General features: G+C 52.3%; 1 protein-coding gene across 1 annotated transcript in view; it reads right to left on the reverse strand.

Annotated features, from left to right (window-relative positions):
• Positions 1–1057: 1057 nt before the first annotated feature.
• CHP1 (calcineurin like EF-hand protein 1) overlaps positions 1058–24970 on the reverse strand; it is a 50757-nt gene continuing 26844 nt past the window's right edge. Inside the window, exons 6-7 of the mRNA XM_075331181.1 lie at positions 8323–8445; positions 1058–1616 (exon numbers count right to left, since the gene is read on the reverse strand). Of these exons, the coding sequence (XP_075187296.1) occupies positions 1563–1616; positions 8323–8445 (177 nt within the window). The 3' untranslated portion in view covers positions 1058–1562. The remainder of the gene's footprint in view (positions 1617–8322; positions 8446–24970) is intronic.

Below are 24970 nucleotides of genomic sequence, written 5' to 3' on the forward strand. Positions count from 1 at the left end.
GCTGAGACACCGTGTCCTGCAACACCCTCGGAACCCGCTCGCTGATCAATGCCACCCGCTGCAACACCTGAGCGCGTCCCGTGACCCGGTCTCCTATGAACCTGCTCCACCATCGCTGCTCAGTTGGGGGGGGGGGGGGGGTATGCCATATTAGACGAGCGTTAAGATTTGGCCTTGGACACTCCTAAGCTGGTTTCCCTAGAGACAGGCACGTATTTGTACTCCATCAAACATACTATAGCCCAGCTAGGCTACACAGGTTTCAGCCTCAATCTCCGGACCTGTATTATAAGCGACACAAGGTCCCATGATAGAGGCCCATTAATTATGGGACTGACCAACAAGTAAATGCTTCTGGGCCCTAGTAGTTACATTTCCACATAACCATATGGGGGATCCTTTTTACACAAAAAGGACCCCAAATCCTATCTTTTCATAATAAATCCCAAAACACAGTATAGTCACTGCAAACAAATCCTTTTTTTGATGGAGACACTGATCATTGCCAAAAATGGTGTGGCCATATACTTCCAGTGCTTCATTGAGAATCGCTCATTTGCTTTAATGTCCTTGTTTTATTCTGCAGCGACATCGTAAAACGTCACTCCATAGTAAACCAGCTGCAGGACAGTGTAGATGCGGAAGCAAAAAAACTTGTCAGACACAGCCAGACTCCCTATAGGAGAAGGAAGAGACTGTTAATTACCGTCTCTGCCTTTTCTATAGTTGTATACACAGAATAAGAAAGTCCTCAGCTGTAACTGGGGCTAATGTTGAAGTGTTTGTATCCCAATTCTTAAATTTATTAAAAAAAAATAAACATACAAATATTTATATACCACCCCTGAGGGCAGAAATGAGAGACCAAGAAAAAAAAAAAAAAAATAATAAATAATGTAAATCTATATATCTATTTTGATTCAGTACTACAGACTATTCCCATACTCAATACTCCTATACTCAGTACTATTACCAGAGATAGTAACTCCTTTCTCCAAATATGCAAAATTTTTCTTATAGTCTTAACAGGAAAATCTCTGCAAAAACAACATTAATCTTCTCCATTCTCAAAACTTTATTTACAGTTACAAGTGTCCACGCGCTGAATATACAATCGCCTTTTGTATATTTTAATAAGAGCAGGAGCAGTCACTCACCGGAACGATCAAGATTATGAAGAGATGAGACAAGTTTGGCCTAAAGCTTAATGATAACAATTTGTACACATAGTTACAACATAGCAAAAAGGCACGAACAAGGCCGCAAATATCATTTTACAACCTCCGGATTTTGTCTGGGCCTGTACGCTATAGGTTTTTACAGCAGTTGCTAACAAAAAAAAAAAAAAAAAAAAAAAATTAAAGAAAAGATAAAACAAATGTAATAAATTAATAGTGACTTATGACTACTAAAGTTACAGTAGCATGTCAGACGGGAAACATTGCGGCAGTAGTGTTGTGCTTCTAATTAAGTTCTCCCTTATCTGAAGACGTAAGGCAATCCAAAGAAGATTACATAGGCCGTTACTCTACTGCTTCATCCATCCGCATGGTCCAGATGGGTTAGTGCAGGAATCGTATGCTCATTTTCTGCTCAACGTCCACTTTCTCCAAGACCTTTAAGAAAAGAATATTAGATTTTTCTTGTAAAACCTACCTATATACACACACACACACACACACACACACACACACACACACACACACACACTCCGTATTCTTTGTCGCTCCTAATTGGGAGACCCAGACAATTGGGTGTATAGCTATGCCTCCGGAGGCCACACAAAGTATTACACTAAAAGTGTAAAGCCCCTCCCCTTCAGCCTATACACCCCCCGTACTGCTACGGGCTCATCAGTTTTTATGCTTTGTGCGAAGGAGGTCAGACATCCACACATAGCTCCACAGCTTAGTCAGCAGCAGCTGCTGACTATGTCGGATGGAAGAAAAGAGGGCCCATAACAGGGCCCCCAGCATGCTCCCTTCTCACCCCACTCTTGTCGGCGGTGTTGTTAAGGTTGAGGTATCCATTGCGGGTACGGAGGCTGGAGCCCACATGCTGCTTTCCTTCCCCATCCCTCAATTAGGGCTCTGGGTGAAGTGGGATCCCATCGGTCTCAAGGCACAGGAGACCGTGCTCCATCCACAACTCCTGAGGAGCCTGCTGGATAGGAGCCGAGTATCGTTCAGGGACATGGCCCTGCTACTTGGAGGTACTCTGGGTCCCCGTGGGGACCGCGCACAGCAACACTCCAGCATTGCTGGGTGTGCTAGTGCACCGGGGACAGCAGCGCTGACTGCGTTTGTGCCACTATACACTTCAGCGTCGCTGAGTGTATTTGTGTAGGGGGACTGCCGCGCTGACCGCCGCTGCCATGGTTATCCCTGCGGCGCAGCTGGGACTGTTAGTGCGCCGGGGACTTCCGCGCCGACCGCGCTTATACGGCGGCCGCGCTTATAACTATAGTCCCCGGCTTCTGCGGCCTAGTCTCATTCTTTTCCCGCCCCCAGCCCTGCCAGTCAGGGGAAGGGTGGGACGCTGTACAGGACGGCAGCACTGACGGCTGGAGCATGCTTTGCATACTCCACTCCCCTCACTCTGCACAGTGGGGCACCAGTTCCCGCACTTTTCTGGGTCACGCCCACGGCTCCCTCCTCTCCCCAGGACGCTGGCAGCCATTCCTCTCAGCTCTGCTAACGCTGGAGAGGAGAGACAAGCTCAAAGAGACCCAGGCAGGAATTCTGGTGCCCACACAAACGCTTTGCGCAGGCAGTAAGCAGCACCTGTGGTGCTGGCCCCACTAGTGCAGAAGTGTATTTATAGTTTATATGATTATAGTCTATACTTTACACTGTATGGTGCACTGTTGATTTGTGGCTATTTACCCTCCTGTATTGCTCAGAGGAGACAACAGCATGTCGTCCACAAATAGCAAGGGTGCCATGGCACAGACTTACTATGCTGCCTGTGCAGCATGTACGGCTATACTGCCGGCAGGTTCCACTGACCCTCATTGTGTGCAATGCTCGGCCCCTGTGGCACTTTCTCAGCCGGAGCCTCTGCTAGGGGTGGCCCAGGGAGAACCACCTGTTGACACTATCCAGGTGACAGGGACGGAGTTTGCAGTTTTTACTGAAAGACTTTGAGACTATGGCTAAGATATTAGAAGCCTTGCAGTCCAGGCCGGCATCTCAAGCCAGGGGCACTGTGGAATCATTGCCCCCTGGTCCCCCTCAGTTGGAACAGCAAATGTCTTCCCGGGGTGTCTCATAGATCCCAGGGTGAGGTCTCTGACATGGAACGCAGTCCCAGACCGACTAAGCGAGCTCGCTATGAAATTCCCTCGACATCATCACAATGTTCAGGGTCTCAGCGAGAGGACTCTCTGTATGATGAAGCGGAGGTAGCTGATCAGGATTCTGATCCTGAAGCCGCTCTCAACCTTCATACTCCTGATGGGGACGCCATAGTGAATGATCTTATTGCGTCCATCAATGAAATGTTGAATATTTCTCCCTCAGCTCCTCCAGTGGAGGAGTCAGCTTCTCAGCAGGAGAAATTCCGTTTCAGGTTTCCCAAGCGTACAAAGAGTATGTTTCTGGACCACTCTGACTTCAGAGAGGCAGTCCAGAAACACCGAGCTTATCCAGATAAGCGTTTTTCCAAGCGCCTTAAGGATACACGTTACCCTTTCCCCCCTGACGTGGTCAAGGGCTGGACTCAGTGTCCCAAGGTGGATCCTCCAATCTCCAGACTGGCGGCTAGATCCATAGTTGCAGTGGAAGATGGAGCTTCACTCAAGGATGCCACTGACAGACAGATGGAGCTCTGGTTGAAATCCATCTATGAAGCTATCGGCGCGTCTTTTGCTCCAGCATTCGCAGCCGTATGGGCACTCCAAGCTATCTCAGCTGGTCAGGCGCAAAATTGACGCACTCACGTACGTCTGCGTCGCAGGTGGCGTCCATAACCTCTCAAACGTCAGCATTTGCGTCCTACGCTATTAATGCTGTCCTGGACTCTGCGACCCGTTCGGCGGTTGCAGCCGCCAATTCGGTGGTAATACGCAGGGCCTTGTGGCTGCGGGAATGGAAGGCAGATTCGGCTTCCAAAAAGTGCTTAACTGGATTGCCATTTTCTGGCGACCGTTTGTTTGGTGAGAGATTGGATGAAATCATCAAACAATCCAAGGGAAAGGAAACATCCTTACCCCAAGCCAAACCAAAAACACCCCAACAGAGGAGGGGACAGTCGAGGTTTCGGTCCTTTCGGGGGGCGGGCAGGTCACAATTCTCCTCGTCCAAAAGGCCTCAGAAGGATCAGAGGAACGCCGATGCATGGCGGTCTAAATCACGCCCTAAAAAGACCGCCGGAGGTGCCGCTACCAAGGCGGCTTCCTCATGACTTACGGCCTCCTCACACCGCATCCTCGGTCGGTGGCAGGCTCTCCCGCTTTTGCGACACCTGGCTGCCACAAGTAAAAGACCGTTGGGTGAGAGACATTTTGTCTCACGGTTACAGGATAGAGTTCAGCTCTCGTCCTCCGACTCGATTCTTCAGAACATCTCCGCCTCCCGAGCGAGCCGAGGCTCTTCTGCAGGCGGTGGGCATTCTGAAGGCAGAAGGAGTGGTGGTCCCGGTTCCTCTTCAGCAACAGGGTCACGGTTTCTACTCCAACCTGTTTGTGGTTCCAAAGAAGGACGGGTCCTTCCGTCCTGTTTTGGACCTAAAACTGCTCAACAAACACGTAAGGACCAGGCGGTTCCGGATGGAATCCCTCCGCTCCGTCATCGCCTCAATGTCCCAAGGAGATTTCCTAGCATCGATCGATATCAAGGATGCTTATCTCCATGTACCAATTGCTCCAGAGCATCAGCGCTTCTTGCGCTTCGCCATAGGAGACGAACACCTTCAGTTCGCGGCACTGCCGTTCGGCCTGGCGACAGCCCAAAGGGTTGTCACCAAGGTCATGGCTACAGTAGTTGCGGTCCTCCACTCTCAGGGTCACTCAGTGATACCTTACTTAGACGATCTGCTGGTCAAGGCACCCTCTCAAGAGGCATGCCAACACAGCCTCAACGTTACTCTGGAGATTCTACAGAGTTTCGGGTGGATCATCAATTTTCCAAAGTCAAATCTGACACCGGTCCAATCACTGACATATCTTGGCATGGAGTTTCATACTCTTCCAGCGATAGTGAAGCTTCCGCTGGACAAACAGCGTTCACTACACACAGGGGTACAATCTCTCCTTCAAGGTCGGTCACACCCCTTGAGGCACCTCATGCACTTCCTGGGGAAGATGGTGGCAGCAATGGAAGCAGTCCCTTTCGCGCAGTTTCACCTGCGTCCTCTTCAATGGGACATCCTACGCAAGTGGGACAGGAGGCCGACGTCCCTAGACAGGAACGTCTCCCTCTCTCAAGCAACCAAAGATTCCCTTCGGTGGTGGCTTCTTCCCACCTCATTATCGAAAGGGAAATCCTTCCTACCCCCATCCTGGGCGGTGGTCACGACGGACGCGAGCCTGTCAGGGTGGGGAGCAGTTTTTCTCCACCACAGGGCTCAGGGTACGTGGACTCAGCAAGAGTCCTCACTTCAGATCAATGTTCTGGAGATCAGGGCAGTGTATCTTGCCCTAAAAGCGTTCCAGCAGTGGCTGGAAGGCAAGCAGATCCGAATTCAGTCGGACAACTCCACAGCGGTGGCTTACATCAACCACCAAGGTGGGACACGCAGTCGGCAAGCCTTCCAGGAAGTCCGGAGGATTCTGCTGTGGGTGGAAGCCACAGCATCCACCATATCCGCAGTTCACATCCCGGGCGTAGAAAACTGGGAAGCAGACTTTCTCAGTCGCCAGGGCATGGACGCAGGGGAATGGTCCCTTCACCCGGACGTGTTTCAGGAGATCTGTTGCCGCTGGGGGATGCCGGACGTCGACCTAATGGCGTCACGGCACAACAACAAGGTCCCAACATTCATGGCTCGATCTCAAGATCACAGAGCTCTGGCGGCAGACGCCTTAGTTCAGGATTGGTCGCAGTTTCAGCTTCCTTATGTGTTTCTTCCTCTGGCTCTGTTGCCCAGAGTGTTACGCAAGATAAGGGCCGACTGCCGCCGCGCCATCCTCGTCGCTCCAGACTGGCCGAGGAGGTCGTGGTACCCGGATCTGTGGCATCTCACGGTCGGCCAACCGTGGGCACTGCCAGACCGACCAGATTTGCTGTCTCAAGGGCCGTTTTTCCATCTGAATTCTGCGGCCCTCAACCTGACTGTGTGGCCATTGAGTCCTGGATCCTAGCGTCTTCAGGATTATCTCAAGAGGTCATTGCCACTATGAGACAGGCTAGGAAACCAACGTCCGCCAAGATCTACCACAGGACGTGAAAAATATTCCTGTCGTGGTGCTCTGCTCAGGGGTTTTCTCCCTGGCCATTTGCCTTGCCCACTTTTCATCTCAATCAGGACATCTCCTTACCCTCGTTTTGTCCTCATCCAGTTCACCAATGTGAAAAGGATTTGCACTTGTTAGATCTGGTGAGAGCACTCAGATTCTACATTTCTCGTACGGCGCCCCTGCGCCGCTCCGATGCTCTCTTTGTCCTTGTCGCTGGCCAGCGTAAAGGGACACAAGCTTCCAAATCAACCCTGGCTCGGTGGATCAAGGAACCAATTCTCGAAGCTTACCGTTCCTCGGGGCTTCCGGTTCCCTCAGGACTGAAGGCCCATTCTACCAGGGCCGTGGGAGCGTCCTGGGCCTTGCGACACCAGGCTACGGCTCAGCAGATGTGTCAGGCAACTACCTGGTCGAGCCTGCACACTTTCACGAAACACTATCAGATGCATACCTATGCTTCGGCAGATGCCAGCCTAGGTAGGTGAGTCCTTCAGGCGGCAGTTGCCCACCTGTAGGACGGAGCCGTTACGGCTCTATTATGAGGTATTATTTACCCACCCAGGGACTGCTTTTGGACGTCCCAATTGTCTGGGTCTCCCAATTAGGAGCGACAAAGAAGAAGGGAATTTTGTTTACTTACCGTAAATTCCTTTTCTTCTAGCTCCAATTGGGAGACCCAGCACCCGCCCCTGTTTTTTGTATACACATGTTGTTCATGTTAAATGGTTTCAGTTCTCCGATATTCCTTCGGATTGAATTTACTTTAAACCAGTTTATAATTTTTTCCTCCTTCTTGCTTTTGCACCAAAACTGAGGAGCCCGTGGGAGCACGGGGGGTGTATAGGCTGAAGGGGAGGGGCTTTACACTTTTAGTGTAATACTTTGTGTGGCCTCCGGAGGCATAGCTATACACCCAATTTTCTGGGTCTCCCAATTGGAGCTAGAAGAAAAGGAATTTACGGTAAGTAAACAAAATTCCCTTCTTTTTCGTTTTATAAAACGCACCGGTTTATAAAGACGCACCCCAAAATGAGAAGAGGGGAAAAAAAAACAAACCAAAAACAAACCACGGTGTCCATCTTAGGGCTTGTGTGCACGTTGCTGAATTTCATGCATTTACGCTGTGTATAGCACTGCAGTGTAAATGCATGCGTCCTGAGCACAATCTATGTATATTGTGCATGATACGTGCACACGTTGCTTTTATGAATGCAGCAATTTGGGTGCTAAAATCTTTACCCAAATCCATGCGTTCATAAAATGATCGTCAATTAATTTGTGCGTTCTGGATGCAGCTCCCGCTCTGTCTATGGTGGGAGCAGCATACCATAGGGCATGAAATCGGCTTTTTTTCCTGCAGAAACACAGCATCCATTATGCAGAGTTTCTGCAGCGATTTGATGCGCATATGTGCTGACAAATCCCTGCAGAAATTGTTGCAGGGACACGACACAACGTGCGCACATTGCCTTATACTCTAAGGCTAGTGTCACAAATACTACTTTTCGCTGATTTGGCGGATCCGGTGCACTCCAGTACAGTGTGCACAGTACAGTGGCAGCGCTGTAACTTCCGGGTCACGTGCTCCGGTCACATGTGACCGGAGCTTGTCGTGCTTCAACTGTACTGTGCACACTACTGGAGTGCGCCGGATCCGCCAAACCAGCGAAAACCTGGATGTGTGAAACCGGCCTTACCGGAGGGGGAGGGATGTTGGGTCACAGGAGGCAGGGGCTGTGCTGCAGTGGGGTCTGTGCTGGCTGTGTGGAGCAGAGTGATACAGCGAGTGTCCCAGATGCTCTGTCTGCAGTGTGGGCTTCAAAGAAAATGTGCACCAAGATAGTGAGTGTGCAGATGAGGTCTTGAGTAGGGAGCTCTGTCTATACACACACACCACAAGATAACAATACATTTTATATGCAGACCTTAACAAATTCTGTGAAAGAAATTGCGCAATCTCCATTCTGGTCTGCCTCCTGGATGGTGCGGTCAGCAATGCTTCCTAGCTGCTCATCTGATATGTTCACTCCCACCATCATTCGCAGGACCTTGGAAAGGGGAAAACAAATGAAATTATATATATTTATATTATATTATATTATATTATATTATATTATATTATATATATATATATATTATATATATATATAATATATATAATATATATAATATATGTCTTTCTGATTTTTTTTTTTTGTTTTGTCTATATAATATCGAATGTGACTTCACATGAAAGCCTTATGCGTTTTCAAAATGTTGTGTTTGTTGCTTATGACAAATGTTCTACACACGCGGGAAAATAAAATGGCGGAGTCTAATGCAATATTCAAAGCAATTGAGAGCAGAGGAGGGATAACATTCTTGTTTCTGCAAGGAAAGTCCACGAAGGATATTCATGGTGATAGGTCACAGACATTGGGGGAGGGGGGAAATCAATGTCCTTCATATTCCACAGTTATGAACTGGGTTGCAAATGTAAAAACGGGCGACTTCAGCCCCAATGATGAGGAACGTCCTGGATGCCCGAGAGTGGTTGTTGTTCCGGAGATCGTTGATGCTGGACACAACCTCCTACTGGAGAATCCACCAATTTCAGGTACAGCAATAGCAGACATTATGGGGATTTCCCGTGAACGTGTTTGTCATTATCCATGAACATTTGGACCTGAGGAAGCTTCTGCAAAGAGGGTCCCCAAATGTCTGACAACAGATCTGAGAAGCAGCGAGTGACAACTTCCTGGTCCATTTCTCAGCGTTTCCAGACTGATAAGAACTTCCTGCATTGACCGGTCACTGTGGATGAGACCTGGATTTATTTGTAGGACCCTGAGAACAAGAAGCAGTCAAGAGTGGAGGCACAGGGGTTCTCCTTGTCTAAAGAAGTTCAGGGTGCTAAAGTCAGCCACTCAAGCCTGCTTTACACGTTGCAATTTCGCATACGATATCGTATGCGATTTGCAACGCTCCCATCGTACGTGCAGCACGTTCAATTTGTTGAATGTGCCGCACATACGAGTAACCCCCATCACACGCACTTGCCTTCCATACGACCTCGCTGTGGGCGGCGAACGTCCACTTCCTGGAGTGGGAGGGACGTTCTGCGTCACAGCGACGTCACGTGGCAGCCAGCCAATAGAAGCGGAGGGGCGGAGCTGAGCGGGACATAAACATCCCGCCCACCTACTTCCTTCCGCATTGTGGGCCGGGAGCCGCAGGATGTAGGCAAGATCCGTTAATCGTTCCCGGGGTGTCACACACTGCGATGTGTGCTGCCCCGGGTACGATGAACAATCTGACATGCAATTCTAGAGAAAGGTATGATGTGTATGCGATGAACGTTTTACTGTTCAATCGCAAGTACCTGTCACACACTGCAATGTACCTTTACAATGGTGGATGTGCGTCACTTACGACGTGACCCCGCCGACACATTGTAAGATACATTGCAGCGTGTAAAGCGGGCTTAAGGTGATGGCGTCTGTGTTCTGGGATAAGGAGGGTGTGCTGCTAGTGAACTACCTTCAAAAAGGGTTCCACCATCAATGCAAGGTATTACATTGAACTTTTGGACCAATTGAAGGCCAAAAGAAGCGTCAAAGGAATCTTGTTCCTGCAAGACAACACCTCTGCTCACACTGCACAAGAAACCATGGCAAAACTGGCAGAGGTGGGCTTCCAGCTGGTGACCACCCACCTTATTCACCAGATCTAGCTCTCCAACTATCATGTGTTTCCAAATCTGAAGAAACACCTCAAGGTACCAAATTTCACACCATTTCTGATGCCATGGCTGCTACGTTGCCTTGTTTGAGGCACAACCGAAATACTTTTTGCTAGGCTTACAGAACGTGGAATACCGATGCAAGAAGTGTGTGACATCAATGGAGAGTATGTGGAAAAAAAAAATGGAAAGTTTCATCATCCGATCTCGTTTCTTTTTGGGTAACGCTAAAGACTTAGCAGCCCCTCGCAATTTATATTACGATATATTAACACACACACACACACACACGTAGAACATCTTACATTGGACGATTAAGTATAAACCTGGGACAGGTGTTGCATGTGGGCAAAAGCTGTAGCTTTTGAAGGTGCTAATAAGTACAAAATGTGTTGCCAATACCTTACTGTTACCACAAACTCATGCATTTATTTGCCCCTGTTGGTGGCCATAGCATTAACCACATACATCACCTCAACGCAAATTTTAAAGAGGACCAGTCACATTTTTTTTTTGTGAAATACCCTGTAAATACTGTTTCTGCAGCTCTTTTTCCATTTCTTTGTCGCTCCTAATTGGGAGACCCAGACAATTGGGTGTATAGCTACTGCCTCCGGAGGCCACACAAAGTATTACACTTAAAAGTGTAAGGCCCCTCCCCTTCTGGCTATACACCCTCCCGTGGGATCACGGGCTCCTCAGTTTTCATGCTTTGTGCGAAGGAGGCACACATACACGCATAGCTCCACTGTTTAGTCAGCAGCAGCTGCTGACTATGTCGGATGGAAGAAAAGAGGGCCCATATAGGGCCCCCAGCATGCTCCCTTCTCACCCCACTTTTGTCGGCGGTGTTTGTTAAGGTTGAGGTACCCATTGCGGGTACAGAGGCTGGAGCCCACATGCTGCATCCTTCCCCATCCCCCTTAGGGCTCTGGGTGAAGTGGGATTTACCGGTCTCCAGGCACAGAGACCGTGCTCCGTCCACAGCCCCTGGGGAATCTGCTGGATATGGAGCGGAGTATCGTCAGGGACAGGGTCCTGCTACGCCAAGGTACTCTGTGTCCCCGTACAGTCCGCGCGCACACTGCAGCATTGCTGGGTGTGTTAGTGCGCCGGGGACAACAGCGCTGCGCGCTGGTGCCATTCCTATCTACAGCTTTGCTGAGAGGGGACATGTATTTGAAACTGCCGCGCGGCCGCTGTTGTCAGTTTTTTCGCTGCGGCGCGGCTGGGACTTGTGGTGCGCCGGGGACTTCCGCGCTGGCCGTGCATATATCACGGCCGCGCTTATTACTCGAGTCCCCGGCTTTCTGCGGCCTAGTTTCGTTTCGTTCCCGCCCCCAGGCCTGCCAGTCAGGGGAAGGGCGGGACGCTGTATAGAACGTCAGCGCAGAGAGCTGGAGTCTGCTTTGCATACTCCAGCCCTCACACTGGGCACAGTGGGACGCCAGTTTCCCGCACTTTTGTTTGAGGCACGCCCACGATCCACCTCTCTTCACAGGACGCCGGCAGCCATTCCTGTGTGCAGTCTGAGCTGGAGAGAGGAGACTGGGAGACCCAGACACGGGATTCTGGTGCCCACACACCCGCTTTTCAGCGGGCGGTAAGCTGCCCTCAAGGGCTGACCCCCACTGGTGCCGAAGTGTATATTGTATTTTATGCTTACAGCTTTACATTGCACTGTACGGGCGCTGGGGATCCTCTGCTATATACCCTCCTAGATTTCTCAGAGGACACAACAGCATGTCGACCGCAAAAAGCAAAGGTGCCAAGGCACAGGCTTTCTATGCTGCTTGTACCGCTTGTGGGGCTGTTCTACCGGCAGGTTCCACTGACCCCCACTGTGTGCAGTGCTCGGCCCCTATGGCACTTGCTCGGCCGGGGCCTCTGCTGGAGGTGACCCAGGCAGAACCTCCTGTAAATACTCTCCAGGTGACAGGGACGGAGTTTGCAGTCTTTGCTGACAGATTGTCTGTGACTATGACTAAAATTCTTGAAACATTGCAGTCTAGACCAGTACCTCAGGCCATGGACACTGTTAACTCATTGCTCCCTGGTCCCCCTCAGTCGGAACAGCTCCGGGATCCGGGGGTGTCTCTTGCATCCCAGGGTGATGGCTCTGACACGGACGACAGTCCCAGACAGCCTAAACGAGCTCGCTATGAGCGGCCCTCGACTTCATCACACTGGTCAGGGTCCCAGCAGGACTCTCTGTATGATGAGGCGGAGATAGCTGATCAGGATTCTGATCCTGAGACCGCTCTCAATTTGGATACACCGGATGGTGACGCCATAGTGAATGATCTTATAGCGTCCATCAATAAAATGTTGGACATTTCTCCCCCTGCTCCTCCTGTGGAGGAGACAGCTTCACAGCAGGAGAAATTCCATTTCAGGTATCCCAAGCGTAAATTAAGTGTATTTCTGGACCACTCTGACTTTAGAGAGGCAATCCAGAAACACCACGCTTATCCGGATAAGCGTTTTTCCAAGCGGCTTAAGGATACACGTCATCCTTTTCCCCCAGATGGGGCGGCACTTAAAGATGCCACTGACAGACAGATGGAGCTCTGGTTGAAATCCATCTATGAAGCTATCGGCGCGTCGTTTGCTCCAGCATTCGCAGCCGTATGGGCACTCCAAGCTATTTCAGCTGGTCTTACACAGATTGACACGGTCACACGTACATCTGCTCCGCAGGTGGCACCCTTAACCTCTCAAATGTCTGCATTTGCGTCTTACGCGATTAATGCTGTCCTAGACTCTACGAGCCGTACGGCAGTGGCGTCCGCCAACTCCGTAGTTTAACGCAGAGCCTTGTGGTTAAGAGAATGGAAGGCAGATTCTGCTTCCAAAAAGTGTTTAACCAGTTTGCCATTTTCTCGTGACCGACTGTTTGGGGAGCGCTTAGATGAAATCATTAAACACTCCAAGGGTAAAGATTCATCTTTACCTCAGCCCAGACAAAATAAACCCCAACAGAGGAGAGGACAGTCGGGGTTTCGGTCCTTTCGAGGCTCAGGCAGGTCCCAATTCTCCTCGTCCAAAAGGACTCAAAAGGATCAGAGGAGCTCAGATTCTTGGCGAACTCAGTCACGCCCAAAAAAGACAGCCGGAAGACCCGCTACCAGGGCGGCTTCCTCATGACTTTCGGCCTCCTCTCTCCGCATCCTCGGTCGGTGGCAGGCTCTCCCGCTTTGGCGACATTTGGCTGCCACAGGTCACAGACCGTAGGGTGAGAGACATTCTGTCTCACGGGTACAGGATAGAGTTCAGCTCTTGTCCTCCAACTCGCTTCTTCAGAACTTCTCCACCTCCCGACCGAGCCGATGCTCTGCGGCTAGCGGTGTCCACTCTAAAAGCGGAAGGAGTGGTGACCCCCGTTCCTCTTCTGGAACAAGGTCACGGTTTTTACTCCAATTTGTTTGTGGTGCCAAAAAGGGAATTTTGTTACTTACCGTAAATTCCTTTTCTTCTAGCTCCTATTGGGAGACCCAGACGATTGGGTGTATAGCACTGCCTCCGGAGGCCACACAAAGCATTACACTAAAAAGTGTAAGGCCCCTCCCCTTCTGGCTATACACCCCCCGTGGGATCACGGGCTGCTCAGTTTTAGTGCTAAAGCAAGAAGGAGGAAAGCCAATAACTGGTTTAAACAAATTCACTCCGAAGTAACATCGGAGAACTGAAAACCATTCAACATGAACAACATGTGTACCCGAAAAAAACCAACAATCCCGAAGGACAACAGGGCGGGTGCTGGGTCTCCCAATAGGAGCTAGAAGAAAAGGAATTTACGGTAAGTAACAAAATTCCCTTCTTCGGCGCTCCATTGGGAGACCCAGACGATTGGGACGTCCAAAAGCAGTCCCTGGGTGGGTAAAGAAATACCTCATGTTAGAGCTGCAAAGACAGCCTTCCCCTACGGGGAGGTAACTGCCGCCTGCAGGACTCTTCTACCTAGGCTGGCGTCCGAAGCATAGGTATGCACCTGATAATGTTTGGTGAAAGTGTGCAGACTGGACCAGGTAGCTGCCTGGCACACCTGTTGAGCCGTAGCCTGGTGTCGTAATGCCCAGGACGCACCCACGGCTCTGGTAGAGTGGGCCTTCAGCCCTGATGGAACCGGAAGCCCAGCAGAACGGTAGGCTTCAAGAATTGGTTCTTTGATCCATCGAGCCAGGGTGGCTTTGGAAGCCTGCGACCCTTTGCGCTTACCAGCGACAAGGACAAAGAGTGCATCCGAGCGGCGCAGGGGCGCCGTGCGGGAAATGTAGATTCTGAGTGCTCTCACCAGATCTAACAAATGTAAATCCTTTTCATACCGAAGAACTGGATGAGGACAAAAGGAAGGCAAGGAGATATCCTGATTAAGATGAAAAGAGGATACCACCTTAGGGAGAAACTCCTGAATGGGGCGCAGCACTACCTTGTCCTGGTGGAACACCAGGAAGGGAGCCTTGGATGACAGCGCTGCTAGCTCAGACACTCTCCGAAGAGACGTGACCGCCACTAGAAAGGCCACTTTCTGTGAGAGACGAGAAAGTGAAACATCCCTCAGAGGCTCGAAGGGCGGCTTCTGGAGAGCAACTAGTACCCTGTTTAGATCCCATGGATCTAACGGCCGCCTGTACGGAGGGACGATATGACAAACCCCCTGCAGGAACGTGCGCACCTGAGAAAGTCGTGCTAGACGCTTCTGAAAAAACACGGATAGTGCCGAGACTTGCCCTTTAAGGGAGCCGAGCGACAAGCCCTTTTCCAACCCAGATTGCAGGAAGGAAAGAAAAGTAGGTAACGCGAATGGCCAGGGGGATACTCCTTGTGCAGAGCACCAGGATAAGAAAATCCTCCACGTTCTGTGGTAGATCTTAGCAGAAGTGGACTTCCTAGCCTGTCTCATGGTGGCAACGACTCCTTGGGATAATCCTGAAGACGCTAGGATCCAGGACTCAATGGCCACACAGTCAGGTTCAGGGCCGCAGAATTCCGATGGAAAAACGGCCCTTGGGACAGTAAGTCTGGTCGGTCTGGTAGTGTCCACGGTTGGCCGACCGTGAGATGCCACAGATCCGGGTACCACGACCTCCTCGGCCAGTCTGGGGCGACGAGTATGACGCGGCTGCAATCGGATCTGATCTTGCGTAGCACTCTGGGCAAGAGTGCCAGAGGTGGGAACACATAAGGGAGCCGGAACTGCGACCAATCTTGCACTAAGGCGTCTGCCGCCAGAGCTCTTTGATCGCGAGACCGCGCCTTGAACGTCGGGACCTTGTTGTTGTGCCGCGACACCATTAGGTCGACGTCCGGCACCCCCCAGCGGCGACAGAGTTCCTGAAACACGTCCGGGTGAAGGGACCATTCCCCTGCGTCCATACCCTGGCGACTGAGGAAGTCTGCTTCCCAGTTTTCTACGCCCGGGATGTGAACCGCTGATATGGTGGATGCTCTGTCCTCCACCCACAACAGAATCCGCCGGACTTCCTGGAAGGCTTGCCGACTGCGTGTCCCTCCTTGGTGGTTGATGTATGCCACCGCTGTGGAGTTGTCCGACTGAATTCGGATCTGCTTTCCTTCCAGCCACTGCTGGAAGGCTAGTAGGGCAAGATACACTGCTCTGATTTCCAGAACATTGATCTGAAGGGTGGACTCCTGCTGAGTCCACGTCCCTTGAGCCCTGTGGTGGAGAAAAACTGCTCCCCACCCTGACAGACTCGCGTCTGTCGTGACCACTGCCCAGGATGGGGGTAGGAATGATCTTCCCTGTGATAATGAGGTGGGAAGAAGCCACCATTGCAGAGAGTCCTTGGCCGTCTGGGAAAGGGAGACTTTCCTGTCCAGGGAAGTTGACTTCCCGTCCCATTGGCGGAGAATGTCCCATTGAAGTGGGCGCAGATGAAACTGTGCAAACGGGACTGCCTCCATTGCTGCCACCATCTTCCCTAGGAAGTGCATGAGGCGCCTTAAGGAGTGCGACTGACCATGAAGGAGAGACTGTACCCCTGTCTGTAGTGACCGCTGCTTGTCCAGCGGAAGCTTCACTACCGCTGAGAGAGTATGAAACTCCATGCCAAGATACGTTAGTGATTGGGTCGGTGACAGATTTGACTTTGAAAAGTTGATGATCCACCCGAAAGTCTGGAGAGTCTCCAGCGCAACATTCAGGCTGTGTTGGCATGCCTCTTGAGAGGGTGCTTTGACAAGTAGATCGTCCAAGTAAGGGATCACCGAGTGTCCCTGGGAGTGCAAGACTGCTACCACTGCCGCCATGACCTTGGTGAAAACCCGTGGGGCTGTCGCCAGACCAAATGGCAGAGCTACGAACTGGAGATGGTCGTCTCTTATCACAAAACGTAGAAAACGTTGGTGCTCTGGAGCAATCGGCACGTGGAGATAAGCATCTTTGATGTCTATTGATGCAAGGAAATCTCCTTGAGACATTGAGGCAATGACGGAGCGGAGGGATTCCATCCGGAACCGCCTGGCGTTCACATGCTTGTTGAGCAGCTTTAGGTCCAGAACAGGACGGAACGAGCCGTCCTTTTTTGGAACCACGAAGAGATTGGAGTAAAAACCTTGCCCTTGTTCCTGAAGAGGAACAGGGATCACCACTCCTTCTGCTCTTAGTGAGCCCACCGCCTGCAGAAGAGCATCTGCTCGGTCGGGATGTGGGGAAGTTCTGAAGAACCGAGGCGGAGGACGAGAACTGAACTCTATCCTGTACCCGTGAGACAAAATGTCTGTTACCCACCGGTCCTTGACCTGTGGCAGCCAAATGTCGCAAAAGCGGGAGAGCCTGCCACCGACCGAGGATGCGGAGGGAGGAGGCCGAAAGTCATGAGGCAGCCGCCTTGGAAGCGGTTCCTCCGGTTGCTTTCTTGGGGCGTGAGTGAGCCCGCCAGGAATCTGAGCCCCTTTGCTCCTTCTGAGTCCCTTTGGACGAGGAGAATTGGGCCTTGCCGGAGCCTCGAAAGGACCGAAACCTCGACTGCCACCTCCTTTGTTGAGGTTTGCTTGATCTGGGCTGGGGTAAGGAGGAGTCCTTACCCTTGGACTGTTTAATGATTTCAGCCAATTGCTCACCAAACAGTCTGTCTACAGATAGTGGCAAGCTGGTTAAACATTTTTTGGAAGCAGAATCCGCTTTCCATTCTTTTAACCACAAGGCTCTGCGCAAAACCACCGAGTTGGCAGACGCCATTGAGGTACGGCTCGTAGAGTCCAGGACAGCGTTGATAGCATAGGTCGCAAACGCAGACATTTGCGAAGTTAAGGACTCCACTTGCGGCACTGCTGGACGTATGATAGAGTCCACCTGTGCCAGACCAGCTGAAATAGCTTGGAGTGCCCACACGGCCGCGAATGCTGGAGCAAACGACGCGCCGATAGCTTCATAGACAGATTTCAACCAGAGGTCCATCTGTCTGTCATTGGCATCTTTAAGTGAAGCCCCATCCTCCACTGCAACTATGGATCTAGCCGCAAGCCTGGAGATTGGGGGATCCACCTTTGGACACTGGGTCCAGCGTTTGACCACGTCAGGAGGGAAGGGATAACGTGTATCCTTAAGACGTTTGGAGAAACGCTTGTCTGGATAAGCATGGTGTTTCTGGACTGATTCTCTGAAGTCAGCGTGGTCCAGAAAAGTACTCAGTTTACGCTTGGGATACCTGAAATGGAACTTCTCCTGCTGTGCAGCTGCCTCTTCTGCTGAAGGGGCTGGGGGAGAAATATCCAACAGTCTATTGATGGCCGCTATAAGGTCATTTACCATGGCGTCACCATCAGGAGTATCCAGATTGAGAGCGGTCTCAGGATTAGACTCCTGATCACCCTCCTCTGTCTCATCATGCAGAGACTCTTCTCGCTGAGACCCTGATCCGCGTGATGACGTGGAGGGTCTCTCCCAGCGAGCTCGCTTAGGCTGCCTGGGACTGTCATCTGAGTCAGAGCCTTCAGCCTGAGATGCCTGGGACCCCCTTGAAGCACGGATTAACTCCAACTGAGGGGGACCGGGGAACATTGACGCAGCAGTGTCCATGGTCTGAGTGACCGGCCTGGACTGCAAGGTCTCTAGGATTTTTGTCATAGTGACAGACATCTTGTCAGCAAAGAAGGGAATTTTGTTACTTACCGTAAATTCCTTTTCTTCTAGCTCTTATTGGGAGACCCAGACGATTGGTGTATAGCACTGCCTCCGGAGGCCACACAAAGCAATTACACTAAAAAGTGTAAGGCCCCTCCCCTTCTGGCTATACACCCCCAGTGGGATCACTGCCTCACCAGTTTTAATGCAAAAGCAAGAAGGAGGAAAGCCAATAACTGGTTTAAACAAATTCACTCCGAGTGACATCGGAGAACTGAAAACCGTTCAACATGAACAACATGTGTACCCGCAAACAAACCAACAATCCCGAAGGACAACAGGGCGGGAGCTGGGTCTCCCAATAAGAGCTAGAAGAAAAGGAATTTACGGTAAGTAACAAAATTCCCTTCTTCTTCGGCGCTCTATTGGGAGACCCAGACGATTGGGACGTCCAAAAGCTGTCCCTGGGTGGGTAAAGAAATACCTCATGTTAGAGCTGCAAGACAGCCCTCCCCTACGGGGAGGCAACTGCCGCCTGCAGGACTCTTCTACCTAGGCTGGCGTCCACCGAAGCATAGGTATGCACCTGATAATGTTTGGTGAAAGTGTGCAGACTCGACCAGGTAGCTGCCTGGCACACCTGTTGAGCCGTAGCCTGGTGTCGCAATGCCCAGGACGCACCCACGGCTCTAGTAGAATGGGCCTTCAGCCCTGATGGAACCTGAAGCCCCGCAGAACGGTAGGCTTCAAGAATTGGTTCTTTGATCCATCGAGCCAGGGTGGCCTTAGAAGCCTGCGACCCTTTGCGCTGACCAGCGACAAGGACAAAGAGTGCATCCGAACGGCGCAGGGGCGCTGTGCGGGAAATGTAGATTCTGAGTGCTCTCACCAGATCTAACAAATGTAAATCCTTCTCATACCGATGAACTGCATGAGGACAAAACGAAGGCAAAAAAATATCCTGATTAAGATGAAAAGAGGATACCACCTTCGGGAGAAACTCCTGAATGGGGCACAGCACTACCTTGTCCTGGTGGAAGACCAGGAAGGGAGCCTTGGAAGACAACGCTGCTAGCTCAGACACTCTCCGAAGAGATGTGATCGCTACCAAAAAAGCCACTTTCTGTGATAGTCTAGAAAGTGAAACCTCCCTCAGAGGCTCGAAGGGCGGCTTCTGGAGGGCAACTAGTACCCTGTTCAGATCCCATGGATCTAACGGCCGCTTGTACGGGGGAACGATATGGCAAACCCCCTGTAGGAACGTGCGCACCTTAGAAAGTCGTGCTAGACGCTTCTGAAAAAAGACGGATAGCGCCGAGACCTGTCCTTTAAGGGAGCCGAGCGACAAACCCTTTTCTAACCCCGATTGCAGGAAAGAAAGAAGGGTAGGTAATGCAAATGGCCAGGGAGACACTCCCTGAGCAGAGCACCAGGATAAGAATATCCTCCACGTTCTGTGGTAGATCTTAGCAGACGTGGGCTTTCTAGCCTGTCTCATGGTGGCAACGACCCCTTGGGATAATCCTGAAGACGCTAGGATCCAGGACTCAATGGCCACGCAGTCAGGTTGAGGGCCGCAGAATTCCGATGGAAAAACGGCCCTTGGGACAGTAAGTCTGGTCGGTCTGGAAGTGCCCACGGTTGGCCGACCGTGAGATGCCACAGATCCGGATACCACGCCCTCCTCGGCCAGTCTGGAGCGACGAGTATGACGCGGCTGCAGTCGGATCTGATCTTGCGTAGCACTCTGGGCAAGAGTGCCAGAGGTGGAAACACATAAGGGAGCCGGAACTGCGACCAATCTTGCACTAGGGCGTCTGCTGCTAGAGCTCTTTGATCGCGAGACCGTGCCATGAAGGATGGGACCTTGTTGTTGTGCCGGGACGCCATTAGGTCGACGTCCGGCCTTCCCCATCGGCGACAGATTTCCTGAAACACGTCCGGGTGAAGGGACCATTCCCCTGCGTCCATGCCCTGGCGACTGAGGAAGTCTGCTTCCCAGTTTTCTACGCCGGGGATGTGAACTGCGGATATGGTGGAGGCCGTGGCTTCCACCCACATCATAATGCGCCGGACCTCCTGGAAGGCTTGCCGACTGCGAGTCCCTCCTTGGTGATTGATGTATGCCACCGCTGTGGAGTTGTCCGATTGAATTCGGATCTGCTTCCCTTCCAGCCACTGCTGGAAGGCCAGTAGGGCAAGATACACTGCCCTGATCTCCAGAACATTGATCTGAAGGGTGGACTCCTGCTGAGTCCACGTACCCTGCGCCCTGTGGTGGAGAAAAACTGCTCCCCACCCTGACAGACTCGCGTCTGTCGTGACCACCGCCCAGGACGGTGGTAGGAAGGATCTTCCCTGTGATAATGAGGTGGACAGGAGCCACCACTGCAGAGAGTCCTTGGCCGTCTAGGAAAGGGAGACTTTCCTGTCCAGGGATGTCGACTTCCCGTCCCATTGGCGGAGAATGTCCCATTGAAGTGGACGCAGATGAAACTGCGCAAACGGAACCGCCTCTATTGCCGCCACCATCTTCCCGAGGAAGTGCATGAGGCGTCTTAAGGAGTGCGACTGACTTTGAAGGAGAGCCTGCACCCCTGTCTGTAGTGACCGCTGCTTGTCCAGCGGAAGCTTCACTATCGCTGAGAGAGTATGAAACTCCATGCCAAGATACGTTAGTGATTGGGTCGGTGACAGATTTGACTTTGGGAAGTTGATGATCCACCCGAACGCCTGGAGAGTCTCCAGTGCAAAATTCAGGCTGAGTTGGCATGCCTCCTGAGAGGGTGCCTTGACCAGTAGATCGTCCAAGTAAGGGATCACAGAGTGTCCGTGAGAGTGCAAGACTGCTACCACTGCTGCCATGATCTTGGTGAACACCCGGGGGGCTGTCGCCAGACCAAATGGCAGAGCCACGAACTGAAGATGTTCGTCTCCTATCACGAAGCGTAGAAAGCGTTGGTGCTCTGTAGCAATCGGCACGTGGAGATAAGCATCTTTGATGTCTATTGATGCTAGGAAATCTCCTTGAGACATTGAGGCAATGACTGAGCGGAGGGATTCCATCCGGAACCGCCTGGCGTTCACATGCTTGTTGAGCAGTTTTAGGTCCAGAACAGGACGGAAGGAGCCGTCCTTTTTTGGAACCACAAAGAGATTGGAGTAAAAACCTCGCCCCCGTTCCTGAGGGGGGACAGGGATCACGACTCCTTCTGCTCTTAGAGAGTCCACCGCCTGCAGCAGGGCATCTGCTCGGTTGGGGTGTGGGGAGGTTCTGAAGAACCGAAGTGGAGGCCGAGAACTGAACTCGATTCTGTACCCGCGAGACAAAATGTCTGTTACCCACCGGTCTTTGACCTGTGACAGCCAAATGTCGCAAAAGCGGGAGAGCCTGCCACCGACCGAGGATGCGGAGGGCGGAGGCCGAAAGTCATGAGGTAGCCGCCTTGGAAGCGGTTCCTCCATTTGCTTTCCTGGGGCATGAGTGAGCCCGCCAGGAATCTGAGCTCCCTTGTCCTTTCTGAGTCCCTTTGGACGAGGAGAATTGGGGCTTGCCCGAGCCTCGAAAGGACCGAAACCTCGACTGCCACTTTTTCTGTTGAGGTTTACTTGCTCTGGGCTGTGGCAAGGAAGAGTCCTTGCCCTTGGACTGTTTTATGATTTCAGCCAATGGCTCACCAAACAGTCTGTCTCTAGATAATGGCAAGCTGGTTAAACATTTTTTGGAACCAGCATCTGCTTTCCAGTCCTTTAACCATAAGGCTCTGCGCAAAACCACAGAATTGGCGGCCGCCATAGAGGTACGGCTCGTAGATTCTAGGACAGCATTGATAGCATAGGTCGCAAACGCAGACATTTGCGAAGTTAGGGACGCCACCTGCTTGAAGTACGGATTAGTTCCAACTGAGGGGGACCAGAGAGCATAGCCACGGCAGTGTCCATGGTCTGAGGAACTGGCCTGGCCTGCAAGGTCTCCAGGATTTTTGTCATGGCCTCAGACATCTTATCAGCAAACACTGCAAAGTCTGTCCCCGTCACCGGGGCAGGGTTCACAGGCGTCGCTGCCTGGGCTACCACCACAATAGGCTCTGGCTGACGAAGTGCCACTGGGACTGAACATTGCACACAATGTGAATCATTGGAGCCTGCCGGTAGATCAGCCCCACATGCAGTACAAACAGTGCACACAGCCCGTGCCTTGGCAGCCTTGCGTTTTGCGGATGACATGTTGCTGCCTCCTCAGAGCAGTACAGGGTGTCCAGCCAAGAAGCGACCTTACAGTGCAAATATATATATATATGGTACCAAGAAAAAAGTACACTAATATGTCACTGAGGCACTAGAGGGGCCACCACTACTGTGCAGCTTACCGCCCGCTTAGGAGCGGTGTGTGGTCGCCAGAAATCCCTCTAGTCTGGGTCTCCCAGAGCCTGCTGCCTCTCCCCAGCCAGATCGCATGTGTAATGGCTGCCGGCGTGTGGAGAGGGGGGGCGGGCCCTGGGCGTACACCGACGAAGAGCGGGAAGTCTGCTTCCCCTTGTGCCTAGTGAGAGGGCTGGAGCATGTAAATAAAGCTCCAGCCCTCGGCGCTGTGATTGAGCAGCGTCTCTCCCCTACCCTGATTGACAGGGTGGGGGCGGGAACGAAGCGGCGCTAGGCCGCAGAAGCCGGGGGCTAAAGTTAGAAGCGCCGCCGCCGTAAAAGCGCGGTCGGCGCAAAGCCCCCGGCGCACCATAAGTCGCAGCTGCGCCGCCGCTCCAGGAGCGGTCGGCGCAGTAGTTCCCAATACACAACGTCACCCAGCAAAGCTGCAGTGACCTAACCCCCAGCGTACATCGCCACTGTCCCCGGCGCACTACAACGCTCAGCAGGCCCTGAGAGTGTCCGTGCCTGCCGGGGACACAGAGTACCTGAAAGTTGCAGGGCCTTGTCCCTGAACGGCACTCCCGCTCCCAATCCAGCAGGTTCTATGGGTCTGTGGATGGAGCCCGGCCCCAGGGCTTGGGGGCCGGCAAGATCCCACTTCCACAGAGCCCTAAGGGGATGTGGAAGGAAAACAGCATGTGGGCTCCAGCCTCCGTACCAGCAATAGGTACCTCAACCTTACAAGCACCAACCGCGGGTGAGAAGGGAGCATGCTGGGGGCCCTATATGGGCCCTCTTTTCTTCCATCCGACATAGTCAGCAGCTACTGCTGACTACAAACAGTGGAGCTATGCGTGGATGTCTGACCTCCTTCGCACAAAGCAGAAAACTGGTGAGCCAGTGATCCCACTGGGGGTGTATAGCCAGAAGGGGAGGGGCCTTACACTTTTTAGTGTAATTGCTTTGTGTGGCCTCCGGAGGCAGTGCTATACACCAATCGTCTGGGTCTCCCAATAGAGCGCCGAAGAAAACTGCAAACTCTGTCCCCGTCACCGGGACAGGGTTCACCGGTGACTCTGCCTGGGCCACTACCACCATAGGCTCCGGCTGACGAAGTGGCACAGGGACCGAACATTGCACACAATGGGGGTCCTTGGAACCTGCCGGTAGATCAGCCCCACAAGCGGCACAAGCAGCGTATACAGCCTGTGTCTTGGCACCCTTGCGTTTTGCGGATGACATGTTGTAGTCTCCTCAGAGCAATATAGGGTATACAGCCAAGAAGCGACCTTACAGTGCAATATATATATATATATATGGTATAGAGAAAAAAATACCCCAATATAACACTGTGGCACTAGTGGGGCCAGCACTAATGTGCTGCTTACCGCCCGCTTAACGCGAGTGTGTGGTCGCCAGAAATCCCTTGTCTGGGTCTCCCAGAGCCTGTGTCCGTTCTCCAGCCAGACTGCATGTAGGAATGGCTGCCGGCGTCCTGTGGAGAGGGGCGGGCCCTGGGCGTGTGCAGACAAAGTGCGGGAAACCTGCGTCCCACTGTGCTCAGTGAGAGGGCTGGAGCATGTAAATAAGACTCCAGCCCTCGGCGCTGACTATCGTACAGCGTCTCTCCCTTGCCCTGATTGACAGGGTGGGGGCGGGAACGAAGCGGAGCTAGGCCGCAAAAGCCGGGGACTAGATTTATAAGCGCCGCCGTCGTAAAAGCACGGTCGGCGCTAAGTCCCCGGCGCACCACAAGTCTCAGCCGCGCCGCCGCTCCAGGGGCGGCCGGCGCGGAAGTTCCCAACACATAAAGTCCCTCAGAGAAACTGCAGTGACTGTAACCCCAGCGCGCAGCGCTACTGTCCCCGGCGCACTAGCACACCCAGCAAGGCTGGAGTGTGCGCGGCCTGTCCATACGGGGACACAGAGTACCTGAATGTTGCAGGGCCTTGTCCCTGAACGATACCCAGCTCCGTATCCAGCAGGTTCTACGGGTCTGTGGATGGAGCCCGGCCTCAGGGCTTGGGGGCCGGTAAGATCCCACTTCCTCAGAGCCCCTCAGGGGGATGGGGAAGGAAAGCAGCATGTGGGCTCCAGCCTCCGTACCCACAATGGGTACCTCAACCTTAACAAACACCGCCAATAGGAATGGGGTGAGAAGGGAGCATGCTGGGGGCCCTAGTATGGGCCCTCTTTTCTTCCATCCGACATGGTCAGCAGCTGCTGCTGACTAAACAGTGGAGCTATGCGTGGATGTCTGACCTCCTTCGCACAAAGCTTGAAAACTGAGCAGCCCGTGATCCCACGGGGGGTGTATAGCCAGAAGGGGAGGGGCCTTACACTTTTTAGTGTAATGCTTTGTGTGGCCTCCGGAGGCAGTGCTATACACCCAATCGTCTGG

Source organism: Anomaloglossus baeobatrachus, chromosome 12 (genome assembly GCF_048569485.1).
Source record: "Anomaloglossus baeobatrachus isolate aAnoBae1 chromosome 12, aAnoBae1.hap1, whole genome shotgun sequence".
NCBI lineage: Eukaryota > Metazoa > Chordata > Amphibia > Anura > Aromobatidae > Anomaloglossus > Anomaloglossus baeobatrachus.